The sequence below is a fragment of the Salmo salar genome, chromosome ssa20, assembly GCF_905237065.1.
Source record: "Salmo salar chromosome ssa20, Ssal_v3.1, whole genome shotgun sequence".
Taxonomy (NCBI): domain Eukaryota; kingdom Metazoa; phylum Chordata; class Actinopteri; order Salmoniformes; family Salmonidae; genus Salmo; species Salmo salar.
The window spans coordinates 69552701-69574202 of record NC_059461.1 but is presented as its reverse complement, the minus strand read 5'-3'; the positions used below and the strand labels follow the sequence as shown (position 1 = coordinate 69574202).

The following is a 21502-nucleotide window of genomic DNA, read 5'->3' as shown; positions in this document are numbered from 1 at the left end:
ATGTATATTTATATATATGTATATATGTATGTATATTTATATATATGTATATATGTATGTATATTTATATATATGTATATATGTATGTATATGTATGTGTTGAATGACCTAGGCAAAATACTAAAGACAATTATTACAACTTTCCCTGTTTAGGACCAGGTTAGTTGAAAACAACTCAACTTTAGTGTCTCATCCTAGGCTATATCAATCTCAGGATCAGAGCATGGTACTACTTTACCTTATTTGGTCATTACATAAGTCTTCAAACAAAAGGAGAATGCATTTGGTGCAGAAGTCAACAGCAGGGTGAGTGGGTAGCTAGATGCTTGCTCTTGGTGATAATGACTTCCTTCCTGTGAAAAGGGATCCTGTTAATTAGCCTACTAGATCTCTAATCTCTGGACAGTCCAGCAGTCGGCCAGGCAGCTCGCTTGTGCTGTGTGTGCGCTAAGGTCACCTCGACAGTGCTATTCATAGCGGGCCAGCCCTTCTCCTTTGTTTTCCTACAGCCACTGCCAGGTAGAGTGTGCGTTCGGCATAGCTCTGAGTAATGAGATTTATCCATTACAGACGGCCATAATCGCATGGCTACTCAAACAGCCTGCCCTCTAACTCTCTGCCCCATAGCAATTAGGCTCACCGTGTACAGCAACTGTTTACATGCCCCTGCTACTGATGGGGGAAAAAATTCACCTTTCATTTACATGACTATAACAACCAGTCATAAATGCTTTATTGTACCTTTTAAAAACCTGAAAATGCTTTTCTAAATGGCCTCCCTCCTAGTAGGTAATTACCAGCGGTATAATCACACACCCACTAACCCCTATTAATTGTGCTCCTGCCCTATCATTGCAGAGAACAGGCAATGTGCGGTCCACCTTCTTCAAGGACTGCCTGTACGAGGTGTTTGACGATCTGGAGTGTAAGATGGAGAACGCGGGGAAGCACCTTCTCCGCTCTGTACTGCAGTTGATGGAGAGTGGAGCGCTGGTTCTCACCACCAACTTTGACAACCTGCTAGAGATCTATGCAGCCCACCAGGGATCGAAGCTGGAGTCTCTGGACCTAACCGACGAGAAGAAGGTAAAAACGGATCCTTTTCCTTTTGGAAAGATATCTATAGTCATGGCCTTGTGTGCTCTTTAGGGCCAAATTCTAAATTGTGTGTACATCATTTTCACTGCAATAACATATCATGGATGGATGCCAATTGGGGATTTACCAGAAAATACACTATATGGCTAAAAGTATGCTCGTCGAACATCTCATTCCAAAATCATTGGAATTGGTCCCCCCCTTTGCTGTTATAACAGCCTCCACTCTTCTGAGAAGGCTTTCCACTAGATTTTGGAACATTGCTGCGGAGACTTGCTTCCATTCAGCCACGAGCATTAGTGAAGGCTGGCCGATTAGGCCTAGCTCGCAGTTGCCGTTCCAATTCATCCCAAAGGTGTTCAATGGGGTTAAGTTCAGGGCTCTGTGCAGGCCAGTCAAGTTCTTCCACACCGATCTCGACAAACCATTTCTGTATGGACCTCACTTTATGGACAGGGGCATTGTCATGCTGAAACAGGAAAGGGCCTTCCCCAAACTGTTGTCACAAAGTTGGAAGCACAGAATCGTCTAGACTGTCTGATTGCCAGATGGTGAAGCGTGATTCATCCCTCCACTGCTCCAGAGTCCAATGTCGGCGAGCTTTACAACACTCCACCCAATGCTTGCCATTGTGCATGGTGATCTTGTGTGCTTGTGTGCGGCTGCACGGCCATGGAAACCCATGTCATGAAGATCCTGACTAACAGTTATTGTGCTGACATTGCTTCCAGAGGCAGTTTTGAACTCGGTTGTGAATGTTTCAACCGAGGACAGATGATTTTTACATGCTTCAGCACTCTGCGGTCCCGTTCTGTGAGCTTGTGTGGCTTACCACTTAGCGGCTGAGCCGTTGTTGCTCCTAGATGTTTCCACTTCACAATAACAGCACTTACAGTTGACAGGGCAGCTCTAGGATGGCATAAATTTTACGAACTGACTTGTTGGAAAGGTTGCATCCTATGGCAGTGCCACGTTGAAATTCACTAAGCTCTTCAGTACGGGCCATTCTACTGCCAATGTTTGTCTGTGGAGATTGCATGGCTGTGTGCTCGATTTTATGAACCTGTCAGCAGTGGGTGTGGCTGAAATAGTCAATCCACTAATTTGATGGGGTGTCCACCTAGTTTTGGTCATGTAGTGTAATATTTATGCAATGCAGATCTAGGCTCTGTTGCAGAAGCCACACTAGCATACCACTTCGCTATGAAGCAGTTGGGTGTGAACATTTCAATTAAATTGGGATTATCGTTTGGAAAAAAAATCCCCACAAAATTAAAATCACAGTGCAGTTATCACAAAACTACCACTAACAGGTCCCAATCATCATCATCAGAGAGTGAGACGGACGTGACAACCGTAAAGTCCTGTATGGCAATACTTAGAGAAGTTAAATGAGAAGGTGGTGAAATGCATACTTTGTGAGGTGGAATTGAGCTACAGTGGCAGTACAATGCTTAACCATTTGAACCGTTGCTGGCAGTAGCGCAGGCCCCCAGCAGACATTAGACAGGCTCTTCACACCAAAGAAGTGCGATAAGGGACAGAGTGAGAAAATGATAGCGCTGATTACAGAAATGATTGCAGTTGATATGCAGTCATTGTTAATGCTAGAGGATGTCCGCTTCAATGCCCTGATGGCATATCTAGAACCAGACTACAAGATGCCATGTCGAAAAACTGTGACGGCCTGGATGGAGAAATTGTACAATGATTGTTCTGCAAGTACAAAGTATGAGCTCTGACACCCCGTAAGTGGCATTAACAACATTGTTGGACATCTATGAACATGCTGTCATACATCACTGCAATGAGCCATCACATTGATGACAAGTGGGACATGAAGTCCCATGTGCTGACCACTGAGAACATGGAGGAGAGGCACACAACAGAGAACCTAAAAACGTCATTAACTACCATTTTGTTGCTGAGTGGGTTGGGGACAGCAGTAAGATGAGCGCCGTATGGTAGCCGGAACTGCATTGGACCAGATCTGCGTTGTAATTCACGTAATTTAATGATTTTTATTCGAAATGTTTAAAGGATAAACTGAGGGCATGACAGTTTAACTATACATCTGTCACGGGTTTACACTCACAACACAGGGAATGCTCTTGCACATAAAACATTTTTTAAGGCTTATTAAAGGTGAATTCACAGAGAAATATTTGATTAAAAGACAAACATATGTCTTCTAATAGTGTTGCCCTTCTAATATGGTGTCCTTAAACCAGAGAAAGAGGTCAACGCATTGACCTGTAAAGGTCTTTTGTCTCAGACAGAAGTAGGATGTAGTTAGTATATGGCAAGGTCAAAGTTTCAAACTTCCAACTTGTCAACGTTTATGGATTAATCAATATTGGTCTTTGATCAGAAATAGGAACTAACATGACAAATAGAGATTTTTCCTTAAGCAGAACTTATAAACACTCTTACCTTAGCAGGAACCCAACATGGATTGTTATTTATGTAGACTCGTTGAAAATAATTGACAGTCTTCTTAAATGATTCACATGTATCTATGTATATAAGCCTGCGATATTGACCTTCAGGTGTGGTATTTATGCCCTGTCTCCATCAGGACTAATATCCCTGTCTGACATTAGCGGTGTCACTCCCTACCCAGTGAGAACAGGATTTGGTGTGACAGACTGAAATGTTTGTGTGCGTACAGGTCCTGGAGTGGGCTCAGGGGAAGAGAAGTCTGAGTGTTTTACACATTCACGGCGTTTACACGAATCCCAGCGGTATTGTACTGCACCCTGCTGGCTACCAGAATGTACTGAGGAACACGGAGGTCATGGTGAGTGAGACAGGCAGCCTATCTAAATTATACCCTGGAAATGTTTCAGCGATTAGCAGTTGCCGTTTTACTTTTTTCAACCAATTTAAGACCCATCGCGTTGTTAAATTGTAGTGAAGTTAATTCTGTCAGTGTCATAATGCAAACTGAACTCCATTGGTTTGACAGAGGGAGATCCAGAAACTGTATGAGACCAAGTCGTTTGTGTTCCTGGGCTGCGGGCGCACGGTGGACGACACCACCTTCCAGGCTCTGTTCCTGGAGGCGGTCAAACACAAGTCGGACCTGGAGCACTTCATGCTGGTGCGGCGTGAGGACGTGGGAGAGTTCAAGAAGCTGCGGGACAACATGCTAGACAAGGGCATCAAGGTCATCTCTTACGGCAATGAGTATTCCGACCTGCCTGAGTACTTTGAACGGCTGGCCAACGAGATCTGCAACCGCGACGCTGTCACTAACGGCTGGGGTAAAGAAGCCAGTTTCATTGTATGTTTAGTAATCATACTGTATCCATTTCCTACAATGGATCACTTATTAGTTGGTGGTATGTTACTGAAGTGTAAATCGGAAAACAATGATCTACTTAGGGCTTGGATCTTATCTTACGGTGATGCTACTGAGGAATTCTATTTTAGTGAGCCGAGTTGCACATTAGCCTGTTTAAACATGAGTAGCTACTTTGTTTGCTCTAGCTATTATTTGTTAATCTGTTGATTTCATTGATTTTCATAGGATCTCCCTCCCAAGAAGAACAGGAAACCCAGAATGGCTTTCATTCACAGAAAAGTCTCCAAGGTTAGGATTGTGTGCTTCTCTTTGTCAGTGCTCGCATGCATGAGGCATTTCCCAAAATCCACTTTTCATTTCATCCTGTTAGAATATACCTGTTTATTAAGCTTATATCCAGGCATTTCATGTGAAAACCTCCTTGGAATTCATACCCTTTACACACAACTGGCTTACCTGTAATGCATGGCAGTCTGTGGTAATATACAGTTGTTGGTCCTCATATTTGATTTGTTCTCTTCTTTCTACCCAGACTATCCTTCTTGACAGGCACAAAACAGACAGGAGTATCAGTCAATTTCATCCGCAGTTCCTTCAGTCTACTCCTACTCAGGTTTCATTGGATCTACTACTACTCTGCCAGTCAAATATGGGCCAGAAGAGACCCATGTTACTACTCTAGTCACCCGCTTATTGTTTTTATTTTCATCTTTACCGGTTGTCATGACAAAGGGAAAGACCCAGCCATGGAGCTAACAGGAAAGTAAACTGTTAAAGCAGCTGGCAACCCAATTTAAGTGTTTCCCTACACCCTAACATCTGGAATAGGATGTTGGAAAGGGCACTGGAAGACTACTGGATGTGTGAAGTAGGGATGACATAAGGACAGGTCCCTGACCTGGATTCTCGATCAACATAATTTGGAAATGAATCCTGTCCTGAATGAATGGCTGGAGAGTCCTGAGGACCTAGATATGCTGAAGACTCCCTGAATTTGAAGAGAAGCAGGCGTGGCAAAAATGTAGCACAACATATCCACATCAGAGGAGGCTGGTGGAAGGCGCTATAGGAGGATGGCTCATTGTAATGGCTTGAATGGAACTGAGTCAAACGTGGTTTTCATATGTTTGATACCGCTCCATTTATTCCAGACATTAATGAGCCTGTCTTCCTATAGCTCTTCCCATCCTCCCCCCTTTAGGATCAACTATGCGGTCCTCTTATGAAACTGTCAAGTCTCAAAGCATACAGCATCAATAGGTGTTAACTATGTAGTCTCTGAAAATAATGCATGACATGCTAACTTGAAAGCAGCTAGTTCAATCTGTGAAGCAATACTTGATACAGTTAAGGATGGTAACATGTTGAAAGGTTTTTGAGAATCTTGTCTGCAGGTTCAGCAGAGTGATGTTCCATTGAGTTAGATGAGGCATCTTTAAAGTAACAATCACTTGGCCACTCATGCTGAAAATAAAATGGTATACTGTCCTTTTGGATTTTTAATACTGCATGTTTTGTGAAATCTGTAGGTATTTATGTGCTATTTAAAAAGAAAAATACAAATAAAACCTTTGGTATCATACAGTGCATTCAGAAAGTATTCAGACCCTTGACTCTTTCCACATTTTGTTACAGCCTTATTCTACAATGGATTAAATGTTATTTCTCCCCTCAATCTACACACAATACCCAATGACAAAGCAAAAACAGGTTGACAATTTCTCCCATTCTTCTCTGCAGATTCTCAAGCTTTGTCAGGTTGGATGGGGAGTGTCGCTGCACAGCTATTTTCTGGTCTCCAGAGATGTTCCATCGGGTTTGGGCTCTGGCTGGGCCACTCAGACTTGTCCCGAAGGCACTCCAACGTTGTCTTGGTGTCATTGTCCTGTTGGAAGGTGAACCTTCGCCCCAGTCTGAGGTCCTGAGCGCTCTGGAGCAGGTTTTCATCAAGGATCTCTCTTTCCTCTGTTCATCTTTCCCTCGATCCTGACTAGTCTCCCAGTTCCTGCCGCTGAAAAACATCCCCACAGCATAATGCTGCCACCACACTTCTCCGTAGGGATGGTGCCAGGTTTCCCCAGACGTGATGCTTGGCATTCAGGCCAAAGAGTTCAATCTTGGTTTCATCAGACCAGAAAATCTTGTTTCTCATGGTCAGAGTCCTTTAGGTGCCTTTTGGCAAACTCCAAGCAGGCTGTCATGTGCCTTTTACTGAAGAGTAGCTTCTGTCTGGCCACTACCATAAAGGCCTGATTGGTGGAGTGCTTCTGGAAGGTTCTCCCATCTCCACAGAGGAACTCTGCAGCTCTGTCATTGGGTTCTTGGTCACCTCCCTGACCAAGGCCCTTCTCCCCCGATTGCTCAGTTTGGCTGGGCGGCCTGCTCTAGGAAGAGTCTTGGTGGTTCCAAACTTCTTCCATTTAAGAATGGAGACTGTTTTCTTGGACCTTCGATGCTGCAATCCTGTCTGAGCTCTACGGACAATTCCTTCGACCTCATGGCTTGGTTTTTGCTCTGACATACACTGTCAACTAGGACCTTATAGACAGGTGTTTGCCTTTCCAAATCATGTCCTATAAATTGAATTTACCACCAGTGGGCTTCAAGTTGTAGAAACAGCTCAAGGATCAGGATGCATCAATTGAGTCTCATAGTAAATGTTATGAATAGTTATTCAAGGTCTGTTCATTAAATTACAACATTTCATAACCTGTTTTTGCTTTGTTATTGGGTGTAGATTGAGTGAATTAAATACATTTTAGAATAGGGCTGTGGAAAAGGGGTCTGAATATTTCCCGAATGCACTGTACACCAGTTGCCACCCAACTCTTCCTGTTGCAATACTTTTCCATTTTGCCTTTGTTATCCAGACCACACTATCAGCATTTATGTTCCAAGGTTGGAATTGGAAAACGTATTAACATACCGTAAATTCCGGACTATAAGCCGCAACTTTTTTCCCACGCTTTGAACCTCGCGGCTTAAACAATGACGCGGCTAATATATGGATTTTTCCCACTTTCAATTTTTTTTCACAAAAAAAAAAACATTCTATGACGTGCTCAGTTTTTTGGCGGCATGAAGCTTTCGTTAACCCGTTCGGCAATTTCATTGGTCTAAGGTCAAACAGTGACGAGAGCGACAATGAAAACGATCCGATATCGATGAAGCAATTCAACTCTGACACCGAAGGAGATGACTTCAGTGGTTTCAGTGCACAGCAGGAGGAAGAAAATTACCAATGACTTTCTTGGTAGGCTACTGTTTACTGCTAATTTGTAATTTTTTTGTTACAAGTCGTGTTTCGTTAAAGCCTGTGTAAAGTTCATTTGTTTCAATGTACCGGTAGGCACCTGCGGCTTATATATATTATTTTGAACATAAATATTTTTTAATTCAGTGGGTGTGGCTTATATTCATGTGCGCTCAATAGTCCGGAAATTACGGTAAGCTATAGATTACATAACAAAACCGTAAGTTGTTACAGGCTATCATAGCAGCTTTATTTAGAAATGTTTACATTCTCAAATTGACATCTATTTTGCACTACTGCAAATTATAGGGACTGGAAAATTGTAAGACTTGTCATTTTGACTGTTTTGTTTTCAAAATGACAAAGGGGTAGAAAGCTAAATTTGAGGCCTGCTATTGCTCCAGTTGTCCAGAGACCTTTGGGGTCTCTGGACTTTTAACCCCAAATGTAATAACTCATGTCTCTTCACCTCCACCAAATTGAAGGGGCATTGAACTCTCCAATTGCGGAGGAAGAAGGGGGCATCGGGGGGGGTTATAGTGTTCCATCATGGAGAGCGAGAGAAACAGAAGATAGTTACTGGGTGTAGTGCAGGCTTATTGATGTTTTCAGCAGACAGACCGTCACCCCTGCAGTGGTGATGCTTCAGGGAGACGGGATAGGCACTATGGTCACTAAGCTTTAGTCAGGGACAGGGTGGCTGCTGAAACATGTCACCTCCAGCAAGCATTCATACCTGACATTTTCTCATTGAAGTGAAGGGGGATAAACAGACCAAACGCCAGGAAGTGAATTTGACATTCTCTATTTGATCGGATATAAAGTCAGGAAATGTCTCTTGTTGAACTTCACCGCATCATTTTAAAGCTAAACAAAATTGAGGTACTTTTGAATTTGGACCAACAGTTTACAGAGGATACAAGAGACCTTAGTGCAATTTCTCGCTTTCCAAATGTTGCTTAAAAGTCAACAACCGCCCCGTTCCCAGACAGAGCTGGGAGGAAGCCTGTGAGTTTTGCGCCATGTGGAGGGTCATAGTTAGGATGTGAACTGCAGGACCGGTCATCTCAAAGCGCAGTGTTTGGTTGGCTTTGTCACGATGGTGGTGAACACAGATGCAGGCAGCAGCCACTCAGGCCTTCATAAGGGCGCCCACCACAGCGCGGGCATTGAGGCTCCGCAGGTCATTGTAGGTCTGCCCCGTGCCGACAAACACAATGGGCTGCCCTGTGATGTAGGTCATTGAGATAGCAGCACCAACCTGAAGGGAGGAGTGACGTCAGCTTTGCAACCACAAACCACGCAGACTTCTGTTCTTACACATTCTGATTAGGATGTCAAACAGCATTTAAAAGCTTTGACTTCCATCAAACAATTGTCTCAAAACTTTGACATTTTGTTTATAGCGACTTCTGTTAACCCATAAGAGTCTAAGCTGGGGGGGGTCTAAGCTATATGGAATTGTTTTAAGATGGTCAGACCAAGGATGAGTTTGAATTTTAAGACCCCTTGAAGTATAACAATATAGACAGTACCAGTCAAAAGTTGACACCTACTCATTCTAGGGTTTATTTTTACTATTTTCTACATTGGAGAATATTAGTTCAGACAAACTATGAACACACATGGAATCATGTGGTAACCAAAAAGTGTTAAATCAAAATCTATTTGAGATTCTTCAAAGTAGCCACCTTCTGCCTTGGCAGCATTGCACACGCTTGGCATTCTCTCAACAAGCTTCATGAGGAATGCATTTCAATTAACAGGTGTTAATTTTGGGAATTTCTTTCCTTAATGTGTTTGAGACAATCAATTGTGTTGTGACATGGTAGGGGTGGTATACAGAATATAGCCCTATTTGGTAAAAGACCAAGTCCATATTATGGCAAGAACAGCTCAAATAAGCAAAGAAAAACAACAGTACATTAAGGTCTGTCCATCTGGAAAATTAAGAACTTTGAAAGTTCCTTCAAGTGCAGTCACAAAAACCATTAGGCGCTATGATGAAACTGGTTCTCATGAGGACCACCACAGGAAAGGAAGACCCAGAGTTACCTCTGCTGCAGAGGACAAGTTCATTACAGTTAACTGCACCTCAGATTGCAGTCCAAATAAATACTTCAAAGAGTTCAAGTTACAGACACATCAACTGCTCAGAGACTGCATGAAGTCAGGTCTTCATGGTCAAATTGCTGCAAAGAAACCACTACTAAACGGACACCAATAATAAAAGAAGAGACTTGCTTGGGCCAAGAAACACGAGCAATGGACATTAGACAGGTGGAAATCTGTCCTTGGGTCTGACAAGTCCAAATGTTTGGTTCCAACCTCTCTTTGTGAGACGCAGAGTATGTGAATGGATGATCTCCGCATGTGTGGTTCCCACTGTGAAACATGGAGGTGGTGTGACGGTGGTTTGCTGGTTACACTGTCCGATTTATTTAGAATTCAAGGCGCATGGCTACCACAGCATTCGGCAGCACTCACAGATACGCCATCCTATCATGTTTTTCAACAGGACAATGATCCAAAACACACCTCCAGGCTGGGTAAGGGTTATTTGACCAAGCAGGAGAGTGATGAAGACCTGGCCTCCACAATCACCTGACCTCAACACAATTGAGATGGTTTGGACCGCAGAGTAAATGAAAAGCAGCCAACAAGTGCTCAGCATATGTGGGAACTCCTTCAAGACTGTTGGAAAAGCATTCCAGGTGACTACATCATGAAGCTGGTTGAGTGTGGAAAGCGCTCATTAAGTAAAAGGGTGGCTACTTTGAAGAAACTCACAATATATTGTGATTAGTTTAACACTTTTTTGGTTACTACATGATTCCATGTGTTATTTTATATAGTGTTGATGTCTTCACTATTATTCTGCAATGTAGAAAATAGTCAAAATAAAAACCCTTAAATGAGTAGGTGTCCAAACTTTGGCCGGGTACTGTATATATTTGATTATTTTTGGCCTTACTGCTATTAGCCCATATAAATTGATTAAATAACAGACTCACTACATGGAACAGATAGTCCCAAAGAAATATAAAAATGAAGTTTGTTCTGAAGTGTCTGTCCTATATCTGAGAGATATAAGAAAGATCAGGAAACTTTTTTAATTTTTACATGTATTTAATGGCATACAAACCTTGTCATCAATGGTGTCGAACTTGGTGAGAACGATCCCATCAATGAGACGTGGCTCATCAGACATGGAGTGATCAGCCAGCGCCTGGTTAAATTTCACCTGAAAGTAAAGTATCGCACTCGTTATACAGTGTGGAGTGCAACATGAGACAGCTTTGCAAATCAACAAACAGTTACGGTAGCCTGGCGGATAAGCAGAGTGGGTGAGTAACGGAAAGGTCGCTGGTTTGAATCCCCGAGCCGACTAGGTGATACATCTGTTGATGTGCCCTTGAGCAAGGCACTTGAACCCTAATTGATCTTGTAAAGCACTCTGTATAAGAGTGTCTGCCAAATTACTTAAATGTAAAATGTGCCCTCTGCACGACAATATTGAAAAATATAATCCAATAGCATAGCCCATTTCAACTTTCTAGGGTTGTAAGTACAGCTAAAGCTCACATTTTTATGCCATTTTAATCCTTGGATGGGCCGCCTTAGCGTTTTTTTTTTCAGATCACCTAAATCCAAACAGTGTAAAAAAAAAAATTTGGGATGGAGAAACACTTTTGGTGTAAACTTAAAATAACAAAAAAACTAAGTATGTAGAAAAGAATGTCCCCATACATTTTATATAATATAATCTTCGACAAGTAACAATAACCCAAATAAAAGCTAGACAGTCAGGGTGAATTGAAAATGTAGCACTATTCATTTTGTTATTGTTTGATCCAGAAAAAATCTGAAGATATAGCATAATCCAAAATAAACTCAAGAGTATCCGAAACGGATGCGAATTTATTTGGCAGTCTTTTTTATCTTCTAGGGATCTGAGTGTCAGAGGCTGATTAAACAGTAGGATGTTATATGTTCTAAAAGGACTCTTACTAGCTGGTCCACAGCCTCGTTGCCCACTAGAGCCTCCCCCACAAACAGCAAAAGGTCAGGCATGTTGACAGCTATCAGCTTGGCCAGGGCCGTCATCAGCGGGGTGTTGTCCTGCATCCGTCCAGCAGTGTCCACCAGCACCACATCAAAGGCCTGGTTACGGGCTGGACAGAGACGGGGGGAGACAAAGGAGGATTTCTTCACTTGGTTGAATGGATGTCTGGCTTAGTCCGTATACTCAGTTTATATGTGATACATTAAGAAGCATTCGTGAACCCCTCCTACATATCACCATACATTTAATTGAGATCAGACAGAGCTATGGCATACTATGGGACTAAAATGATCTAATCTATGAATGGCAAGCTGGTGCATGGTATGGTTACCATAGGCAATAGCCTCCATGGCGATGCCAGCAGCGTCTTTCCCGTAGCCTTTCTCATAAAGCTGCACTACGGGCCGTCCCCCGTGGTCCTGAGGGGGGTGCAGGGAGTTAAGGCGGCGCTGGTGGGTACGCAGCTGCTCCACGGCCCCCGCACGGAATGTGTCACAGGCTGCTATCAGCACGGTGAAACCGTTCTCGATTAGCCAGAAAGAGATCTGCACACAGAGGATGGAGGGTTTCAGCAAATAAAACAATATTTTCCCTGCTGGTTTTTCTGTGGTCTGAATTGGGGCTTACTAGGTTATCAGTGGCCTATGTATCTAGGTTATAGTACGGCCAGGACCTGGTTTGGTTAAATGGATGCAACCCAGGTTTAAAATCCCCAGCAATACCAATGTTTTCAATATGATGGATTAACAGGAAAAAAAACATTGACACACTGGTGGATCTAACCTTGGCCAGGTTGGTGGACTTGCCAACCCCGTTGACCCCACAGAAGGTGATGACGAAGGGCCTGTGCTGGCTCCGAGCCTCCAAGACGTCTCTCAGGATGTCCACACGCCGCTTGGGTTGCAGGATCTGGACCAGGGAGTCCTGCAGGGCCCCCTTTACTGTTGAGGCCACAGCTAGAGAGAGGGGAGGGCTTTATCAGAGCAAGGGGTATACTCTGAACTGTTGTGCAGTGTCTTCGCATCTCTTTGGGGGAGAGAAGTCCATCTAGTTCACTTCAATCTCTCCACAGGTAAACTCATTCTATTGTGGACTTATTCTATTCTGACTGCCTGGAAGACAGTTGTACTCACTGGTGAAGGTACCCATGACTTTGCCCTCCAGTTTCTTGGCTACAGAGTCACAGAGTTGGGAGGCAATTTCAGCTGCTACATTCTTAGCTGCAAAAAAAGTTGATGACAGAAAATTCAATGAATACAAGTCGACTGTGAAGCTTTTCCCTCAGGTGAACTAGGACATGAACAAATAAAGGTTGGCTAGTTATGTACACTCCCTTATGTATTTATTTGGACAGTGATAATAAAACATTTGTCTCTATACTCCAGCATTTTGGATTTGAGATTAAATGTTTCCTATGAGGTGACAGTACACAATGTCACCTTTTATTTGAGGGTATTTTCATACATTTCTGTTTAAGCATATAGAATTGAAAGCACTTTATGCATTACCCCCCCCCCCCCCCCCATTTGAAGTGCATGTGGATGCTACCATGATTACAGATAATCATGAATTAATCCTTAATAATGATGAGTGAGAAAGTTAGAGGCACAAAGATCATACCCCCCAAGGCATGCAGACCAGGGGTATGATATTTATCCCTCTAACTTTCTCACTCATTATTCACAATTAATTCAGGATTCTCCATAATCATGGTAGCATCCACATTAATGTATAAGTGTTCAAGAACATTATTTTCACCATAAGTGACTCCAAAATGACAATACATTATTTACCATTCTTTTCTATCGTCCACAACATAATCTGTAACACAACAAACTTTAAAAGCAGCCAACAAGTTTGTAACTTGATGTAGTCATTGCATGCTAGGAATATGGGACCAATACTAAACTTTTGACTACCCCACAAGTGAATTATTTCAAATACGTACGACACCTTCAAATGGAGGGACTAGATACATAGTGCTTTCATTTCTAAAAGTTAAAACATATGTACGAAAATACCCTCAAATAAAAAATAAAAAATGACATTCTGTACAGTCACCTGATATGAAACATTTGATCTGAAATCCAAAATGCTGGAATATAGAGCCAAATGTAAAGTTTTAGCTTCACTGTCTAAATAAATACATAGGGGAGTGCATGTGTTAAACTGATACTGTAGTGGGGAACAGAGGAGTCCATACCGATGAGGTGGTCCCTCATCTTGTCCAGAACTGGCTCCATGTCCTCCTGGCTCAGACTCTTGGAACCCACCAGGCCCTTGAGCATCCCAAACATCCCCCCAAAAGCACCCCTTTTGGGGCTAAAAAAAATAAAACAGATACTTAAGTCAGGTGCAACAGGGCACAACGTCCCATTCATAGCTTCCATTCCACAGCCATGCTTCTTATTATCTGACACATGTAATAATCTAAGGGTCTCACATTTTTTTGCTTGTGTCAGCAACTACCACCCTCTCCACCGCATCTTCCTCGCTGGACTCGTAATCCACAGCGAGCAGGTCACCCTTCATCGAGCTCAGCTGCATCCCCTGGACAACAAGACTTTATTAAGATGTGCAATTCCTATAAACTAAGCACTTCTACACCATATGGGCCTTATTTATTAAGGTACCAACAGAGCATCCCTGAAGGCTAATAGCTCAAGTCTGGTTAAACCAGTGACCACTGCACTCACAATTATTTCACATTTCAAATAATGTGAGCACAGATATTCACTCTGGTAAAACCAGGCAATATTAGCTCTGCTGCTCTCAAACCCAACAGGCACATACCGGGTCAGCTTGAGCGTCCAGGACATGGTCCCCAGTAGCATGGGCTCCGTTGCCATTGCGCTGGCTGTAGTCCAGTTCCTTGGTGTTGCTGCCACCCAAGGTCCACACCCGCTTCTCTTTCCCCTTGGTTTTCTCCTTCGCAGGTTTGGGGGACTTACTGGAAGGCAAGAGACAATGTGACTTTCAGTACTGAAACAACTGTCAGTAACATTCCAAATTAGAACTTTAACCACATTGTGTTCCATTCCTCCCCCCACTCACATGGGCTTCTCTGCAGGTGCCCACATGCGCTTGCGTATAAACTCCTCTCTCTTCTTCTGAATGATCTCCTCCTGGGTCAAGCCCTGGTTACCATTCTCCACTGTCTTCTGGGCACTGGCTGGAGCTTTGGCTTGTTCCCCTTTCACAGGCTCAGCAGCAGGAGCTGGGGGGAAGATCTCAGAAACTAACCCCTGCCATACAAAACATGATCAATGTCCCCATGAAATTAAAACATGAAGGAAAAAAATGTGGGACTGGTTTCAAACAGAAATTGTGTAAGGAAGAACCATGACAAAGTGCTTGTATTCCAACAAAACCTCCATAATAATCACATCTCACCCTTACCCTCTTTTTTGGCATTCTTATTCTTCTTGCCTTTATCCCCTCCCTTTGTCTCGATCATGGACTTCACAGTTTTCTGGGATTTCAGGGAAGCATTGAAGCTCCTCATGGAGGTAGGACCTCGAGCTTTGCTGCTCTCCTCCGCCTCACTAGAGCACAACAGGACAGTAACAGAATCAAAGCATTTGACTTGAATTATTGTGAAATTATATTTTATACAAGTGGGCTGACAACTCAACAGCTGGTTGTGTGAGATTCAGTATAGCAAATTAGTTTGAAAGTATAATATCTCTTTATGCACCATTAGTTCAGCTCTGTATGCAGTATCAGCCCTAAGATGTGAAACTGCTTACCAAAGAAGCATTTTGAAGTTATCCTCAAACGTAAAACAGCTGCTCAACAGTGTAAGGGCCCTCTTTTGCTCCAGCTCATTCTTATAGCGATCCCTGAAGTGGAGCTGTACGTCATCTATGAACTTGTCAACATACGTCAGCGTCAGTATTTTTTGAAAACCCACCTGTACAAAAAAAACAAACATGGTCAGTTGAGTCCACACCATAGACTGCATGAGAAGCTTCCTTCAGGAAATAGAACTACCATGCATTACAATCACATTTCTATATGAAACCTACCACAAAAACCAGCTCAAACTCATTATCGAGTTTGTACTTAAGACTCAAGGCGTCATGAGTATAGGAATTGTTGCCACTGCGTTCCTGAAACAAAAATCAGAGCAGCATTAACACTCAATACTGTAACACAGATCAGAGGTTTCATCACTTAAATGTAAATTCTCTTGAGCATATGTTCTACACCGAACAAAAATATAAATGCAACATGTAAAGTGTTGGTACCATGTTTCATGAGCTAAAATAAAATATTCCAGAAATGTTCCATACGCACAAAAAGCTTATTTCTCTCAAATGTTTGGCACAAATTTGTAAATACTTGTAAGCATTTCACAGTAAGGTCTACACCGGTTGTATTCGGCGCATGTGACAAATAAAATGTGATATCCTGAGGCCCATTGTTGTGTCATTCATCTGCCACCATCACCTCATCTTTCAGCATGATAACGCACAGCCCATGTCACAAGGATCTGTACACAATTCCTGGAAGCTGAAAATATCCCAGTTCTTCCATGGCCTGCATACTCACCAGACATGTTACCCAATGAGCATTTTTGGGATGCTCTGGATCAACTTGTACGACAGAGTGTTCCAATTTTCGTCAAAATCCAGCAACTTCACACAGCCATTGAAGAGTGGGACAACATTCCACAAGCAACAGCCTGATCAACTCTATGTGAAGGAATGTTGCACTGCATGGTGTTCACACCAAATACTGACTAGTTTTCTGATCCAGACCACGCCCCTACCTTTTAAAAAAGTATCTGGTACCAAAATATGTATTCCCAGTCATAGGAAATCCATAGATTTGGGCCTAATTAATTTATTTCAATTGACGGATTTCGTTATATGAACTGTAATGCATTAACATCTTTGAAATTGTTGCATGTCGCGTTTATATTTTTGTTCAGTATAAATATTTGACATCTAACGTTAGCTAACTACGTGGTAATAGCCTTGCATTTTGGGATAATCCCACTATGCGGTGCTATTGTCATGTGGCTGGCAAAATCATTTGTGCGCGTGTAACCCCCAGTTCCCAAATCCTCCATGTCATGTCTGTATTACGCAAGCATATAGCTAGCTCACTCCTAGCATTAGGTAGCTAGCTAACAAGTGCGCTAACTTTACCAAAACATAAATCATATTTAGTTTAGACAAATAATAATTGACATGTGTATCTACGAAAGCTACCTAGCTAAATTAACTAGCCAGTTTGTTGACGAAGTGGCGACGCTCTGGCGCATACTGAAAAACAACCATACATACACACTAGGCGGCACGGAAACATGACAGCTGTCACTTGATTTGAAAGCATTTCTCACCTGAAGGATCACGGAGCGGATCAGCGCGTTGACAGGCCCGGTGAAGGATTCTGTAACACCGGTTCCCTGAAAACACCACAACACTATGCCTCCCTTACTGAAGATGGTGAAGAAATCCAGCATCTTGCCACCATGTACACGAGTGAATATACCAAAGTAAAGAAAACTAACAAAAAACGTGAAATGGAGAACATAAAAAAAACCGCTATAAATAAGTGAGCCGACGAATCTTTTAAGTGCCTTCCACCTCGAGAAGGAAATCTAATCAGATATACACTATCTGATGAAAAGATTCCTCCCAAATCTAGCTACCTCCACTAAAACTGTTTTAGACACATTAGATCCAAGACCAGGAAATGGTCTTCTTCTTCGGGGTTTAACGGCGGTTGGCATCCAAAATGTAGTAGTTACTGCCACGAACTGGACTATAATTGAAATCCATTATTCTTTGTGATAAAAACATGGGAAAACGTGAAAAGGAAATATTTTATAAAACAAATACACCCTTCCAACTAACCCCACAGTCATTAAAAACCCACTACCCCATTCCATTACTTTAACCCTATCTGCTCCTGCACCATGCCAACAGCCTGGGAGGATGGGACACCACCACTCAACATACCGTTTTGCGCTTCTGAAGTCAAATCACTTAATAATAATAATAATAATAATAATATTTTCTTCTTCTTGTTTTATGGCGGACTACAAACCAAAAAAGTTTATTGCCGCCACCAACTGGATGGGATGAACCACCCAAATAAATATCTATATATATTTTTTTTAAACCATACGTAATAGTGAAACTAACTTAATCCACCCTAATAAAAATAATACATTGCCAAAACAAACAAAACTCTCCCTTCCTTCTTTTAATTCTCCCATGTCTCCCTTCTCAGGCTCTAGGACCTAAGAGGGTGGTACGGCTTGTGCCAATATTCCATGTAACTCCTTTGCTGAGAAATCTTTCAGCCCCAGGAACCGATCCGCCACATCCACTGTGATTTCTATGTTCCTGGACCTTCTCTCCACCTTGGCAGTGCCATTAATTACCATAGCTATAAAGGCCACAATGTCCACCTTCTTAAGCTTTAAAATGTCAGGATCCTTCTGGTGAAAGGCAACCCCTGCAGCCTGCAGTGTATGCCTATTCAGCACCATGGGCTCTTCTAGTGCACCATTCAAACTCTCAACCCTTTTCACAGCTGCTGCATATGAAATGCTCTGTACAGCCCTGACTTTGGCCACCTCATTCTCTTTCACCCTTGTGGGGCATTCGAAAGACGTGGTTTCATGGTTCCCACTGCAATCCTATGGGATTTAGGTCAGAGGAAGTTATGTGGAGTAGATTATGTTTGGGCACACAGGTTTCAATGCCACTTTGTTGGATGATAGGGAGACATGAAACAGGTCTGTGTGATGAGTGTTTAGTCGAGGAAACGGTGGAGCATGGGTTGATATTTTGTGAACTGTATGACATAGATAGGGAGAGATGTGTGAAAGGGTTAGAGAGGCTGGATGAGGTTGGGGTTTGGGTGGTGTAGTGGGGGGAGGAAAGGGGTAGGAAGTGGTGTCTAGGGCTCTATTTCACTTTCTTAGAGGAACAGGACTAATGAAGAGAATTTAATGTACAGTAGGTTGGCTGTGACTGGCCTCACACTCCAGTACAGTAGGTGGCGGTGTATGCACCCTAAAATTCGGATGCGATCCAACCCAGTCCTAAAAAAGAAGAACAATGAAAATCGATGTATTGGCAGCTGCAGAGAAGTATTTGGGTATACGCATCGGATTCGGTCGAACAAAAGATGGCAGAAGCGAATGATAAAGTGTATTCTGAATACAATGGCGGTACAATCAAGGAGAATTGGAGTATTGTCCAAAAGAATGGAAAACGGAGCAAAGTAGTGTACAGCTTTGAAAATGACCCTTTGTGTCTAGTAGGAGTACGGTTTGTTAATGAGGAGCAGCTAAGCAGAGTACCAATCTTTAAGAAACCATTTGATACGAGATAAAATTGCCTCCCCTTACTACTAACATCCCACTCCCTTTGCCAAAGATTGAACGCTTTGCCCGGATCAAGGATTTTTTCCCCCTGCAGCCCAACGGGACCTGAATATCTACCCCCACTCTCCCCACCGCACTCTTAGCAACCACATCGGCCTTCTCATTACCCTCCACACCCACATCGGCAGGAACCCAGCAAAAGCTTACCACCACTCCCTTCCTCTCCAATCCCATTAACAGCACCATCATCTCCACAAACAAGTCTCCCCTATCCGACCTGCCTGTCGTCACAATACTCAACACTGCAGACGAATCAAAGCAGATCACCACTCTGAGTGGTTTCACCTCCTCCACCCATAATCATGGCCATCAACTAGGCCGCATACACTCACATATAATCAGTTAACCGCTTACATACTCTAACATTGAACTCTGGGATATATACCCCTGTCCCCACTCTACCACTGACTGGATCCTTTGAACCATCTGTATATATCCTTAAAAAACAAATAAAACCAATTACCCTCACCCCATTCTCTCCTACCCTCAATCATATCCATATCTATACATGGTTTCGGAAAACAGCCACGGAGGAACGTTCCCCAATGCAATTGGTGTCCCTATCTGTCTCCCCTAGTCCATAAGCCTCTCATCAAACCACATACCTAAATACTTAAACTGAGACACCCTACCTATCTCATGACCGTATACAGTCTAACATCTTTAACCTTCCTCATAGAAAACACCAAAAACAGGACTTGGCCACAGACATCCTAAACCCCCATGTTAGAGACCAATCTTCTGTTGGGGGTTACCCTGGGGGTCGGGTGTGGGGCTACACCAATGCCATGATTACTGTATATATGTGATGACCTTTGTATGCTTGCAATGCGCAATGATGGAGAAGTACTGGGTAAATGGAGATGTACTGCTTTAGTTCTCAGGCTGAGAATTGTCTGCACCTGCTGATAGTCACGCAGGCTCAAGGCCGAGATAGTAGAGTGAGAAACCCACAGCCTAGACATGTTTTTTTCATTTTAGATACCTTGTATCTAATCCAATGCTACAATGTTAAGGTATGATTGACGGTAAGTTGTCCACACCAACTAGTATAAGGAGCGTTGTCTCCTGTTTCGCCACACAGATCTTTACTACTACTGTCTGCAATTGCATTTTATTACTAAAGAGTTTTAAACCAAGGTTCCTGTGTCATCTATCTGGAAGACTGATTGTCAAAGGAAACTTACATCACCCCATGCAAAGGACTACCCAACACTTCCACAGCTTATTGCATCTTCCTCATCACATATTTCACATTCCCACCTCTGTTCCATAGAGCCACATCATCAGCATACAAAAAACATAGATTTTCTGTGATTTAGATTCCATTTCTGTAGATGGTAATCACTAGTTGCCACAAAGTCATAAACCCCACCTATTTCTAAAATGTATCTTCTTAAAGGGCAACTTTACCACTTTTCAACGTCATTTTCATTATCTCTTGGACAATAACAGTGTCAAAATAATGTGAAAATGGCACATTTCTAAGTTTTGTAGAAAAAAATCTAAAGTTAAAAAGTTCTACCCGATGACATCATCTAAAGTTAAAACATTTTTTAAAAAGAGTGATTTTCAAACACTATTAGTTTTGTGATGACATGGAGAGCAAGAAAAAACCTTCCCTCTGGCCACAAAAACCCCCCACCCGCGAGTGGGGTGTTTCGCTTCCTCTTCTAAATCTTGTTGCAGATCAGATGGTCCTCTGGTACTAGAATTACTGCCATGGGATCAACTCACATACAATACTGACATGTAGGCCTATCCCTAGCCAAAGAAAGCTCATCCTCTCCCCTTTTTTTGCTCCAAAAGAAAAGCTTACAGTATGTTTGTCCTCCTCTTGGACAAGGTGCTAAATCCATCTTTCTGATGAGAAGTGTATGTCATTTATTAAAGGCTTAGGCCATTTTACAGTTATTTTACCAATCACACATGGAAACGTACATTGTTGTTTTGTAATTTACTCACTTTTCAAAAGTAGGTTGTGTCATATTATGCACTTACTGGTGTGTCAATCTCCTTGAAAGACTGACATTTGGTTGAAAGACAGATGTTCTTAACCACTAAAAGGACACACACTACCTACACACTGTGACTACGAAACACTTTTGCAGATGATATAGGTTTTGGTCTGTGTTCATACTTCCTTCAAATAACATAATAGGTTACTATCAATATGGCATGTGTTGTTAAAATTGAGAAATAAATACAGTAGCCTACATGCATGACAGACCATTAAACAGCTATACATCACACGTAGTGCCACAGCTTGTCTGTGAAAGTTGTGGCTAAAAGGGTTACTGCATGACTTCCTTCCTGTTGCATACATAGTTCCCAAAAACATTTGATTACCTACTGAATGATTTGATT

At 42.5% G+C, this 21502-nt stretch overlaps 2 protein-coding genes across 7 annotated transcripts in view; one reads left to right on the top strand and one right to left on the bottom strand.

Annotated features, from left to right (window-relative positions):
• fam118b (family with sequence similarity 118 member B) overlaps window positions 1-5994 on the top strand; it is a 17293-nt gene extending 11299 nt beyond the window's left edge. For all 4 annotated transcript variants that reach the window (XM_045703866.1, XM_045703864.1, XM_045703865.1 and 1 more), the window contains exons 4-8: window positions 859-1086; window positions 3770-3898; window positions 4067-4364; window positions 4631-4693; window positions 4938-5994. In XM_045703866.1, the coding sequence (XP_045559822.1) occupies window positions 859-1086; window positions 3770-3898; window positions 4067-4364; window positions 4631-4693; window positions 4938-4951 (732 nt within the window). In that variant the 3' untranslated portion in view covers window positions 4952-5994. The remainder of the gene's footprint in view (window positions 1-858; window positions 1087-3769; window positions 3899-4066; window positions 4365-4630; window positions 4694-4937) is intronic.
• A 1885-nt stretch (window positions 5995-7879) lies between these two features.
• Window positions 7880-17441, bottom strand: LOC106581092 (signal recognition particle receptor subunit alpha). 3 transcript variants are annotated; one of them, XM_014162807.2, is made up of 15 exons: window positions 17075-17441; window positions 15753-15836; window positions 15474-15637; window positions 15124-15269; window positions 14779-14941; window positions 14692-14715; window positions 14518-14611; window positions 14168-14274; window positions 13928-14046; window positions 12858-12944; window positions 12508-12680; window positions 12056-12269; window positions 11670-11833; window positions 10804-10902; window positions 7880-8919 (listed from the first exon to the last, which is right to left on the bottom strand). In XM_014162807.2, exons 1-15 carry the CDS (start codon window positions 17195-17197, stop codon window positions 8791-8793), a joined length of 1890 nt encoding a protein of 629 aa, XP_014018282.2. In that variant the 5' UTR covers window positions 17198-17441; the 3' UTR covers window positions 7880-8790. The 3 variants fall into 3 exon arrangements, with proteins under 3 accessions (XP_014018282.2, XP_014018280.2, XP_014018281.2); XM_014162805.2 differs by lacking the exon at window positions 14692-14715 and having other exon boundaries at window positions 14518-14674; XM_014162806.2 differs by lacking the exon at window positions 14692-14715 and having other exon boundaries at window positions 13928-14037; window positions 14518-14674.
• Window positions 17442-21502: the final 4061 nt, after the last annotated feature.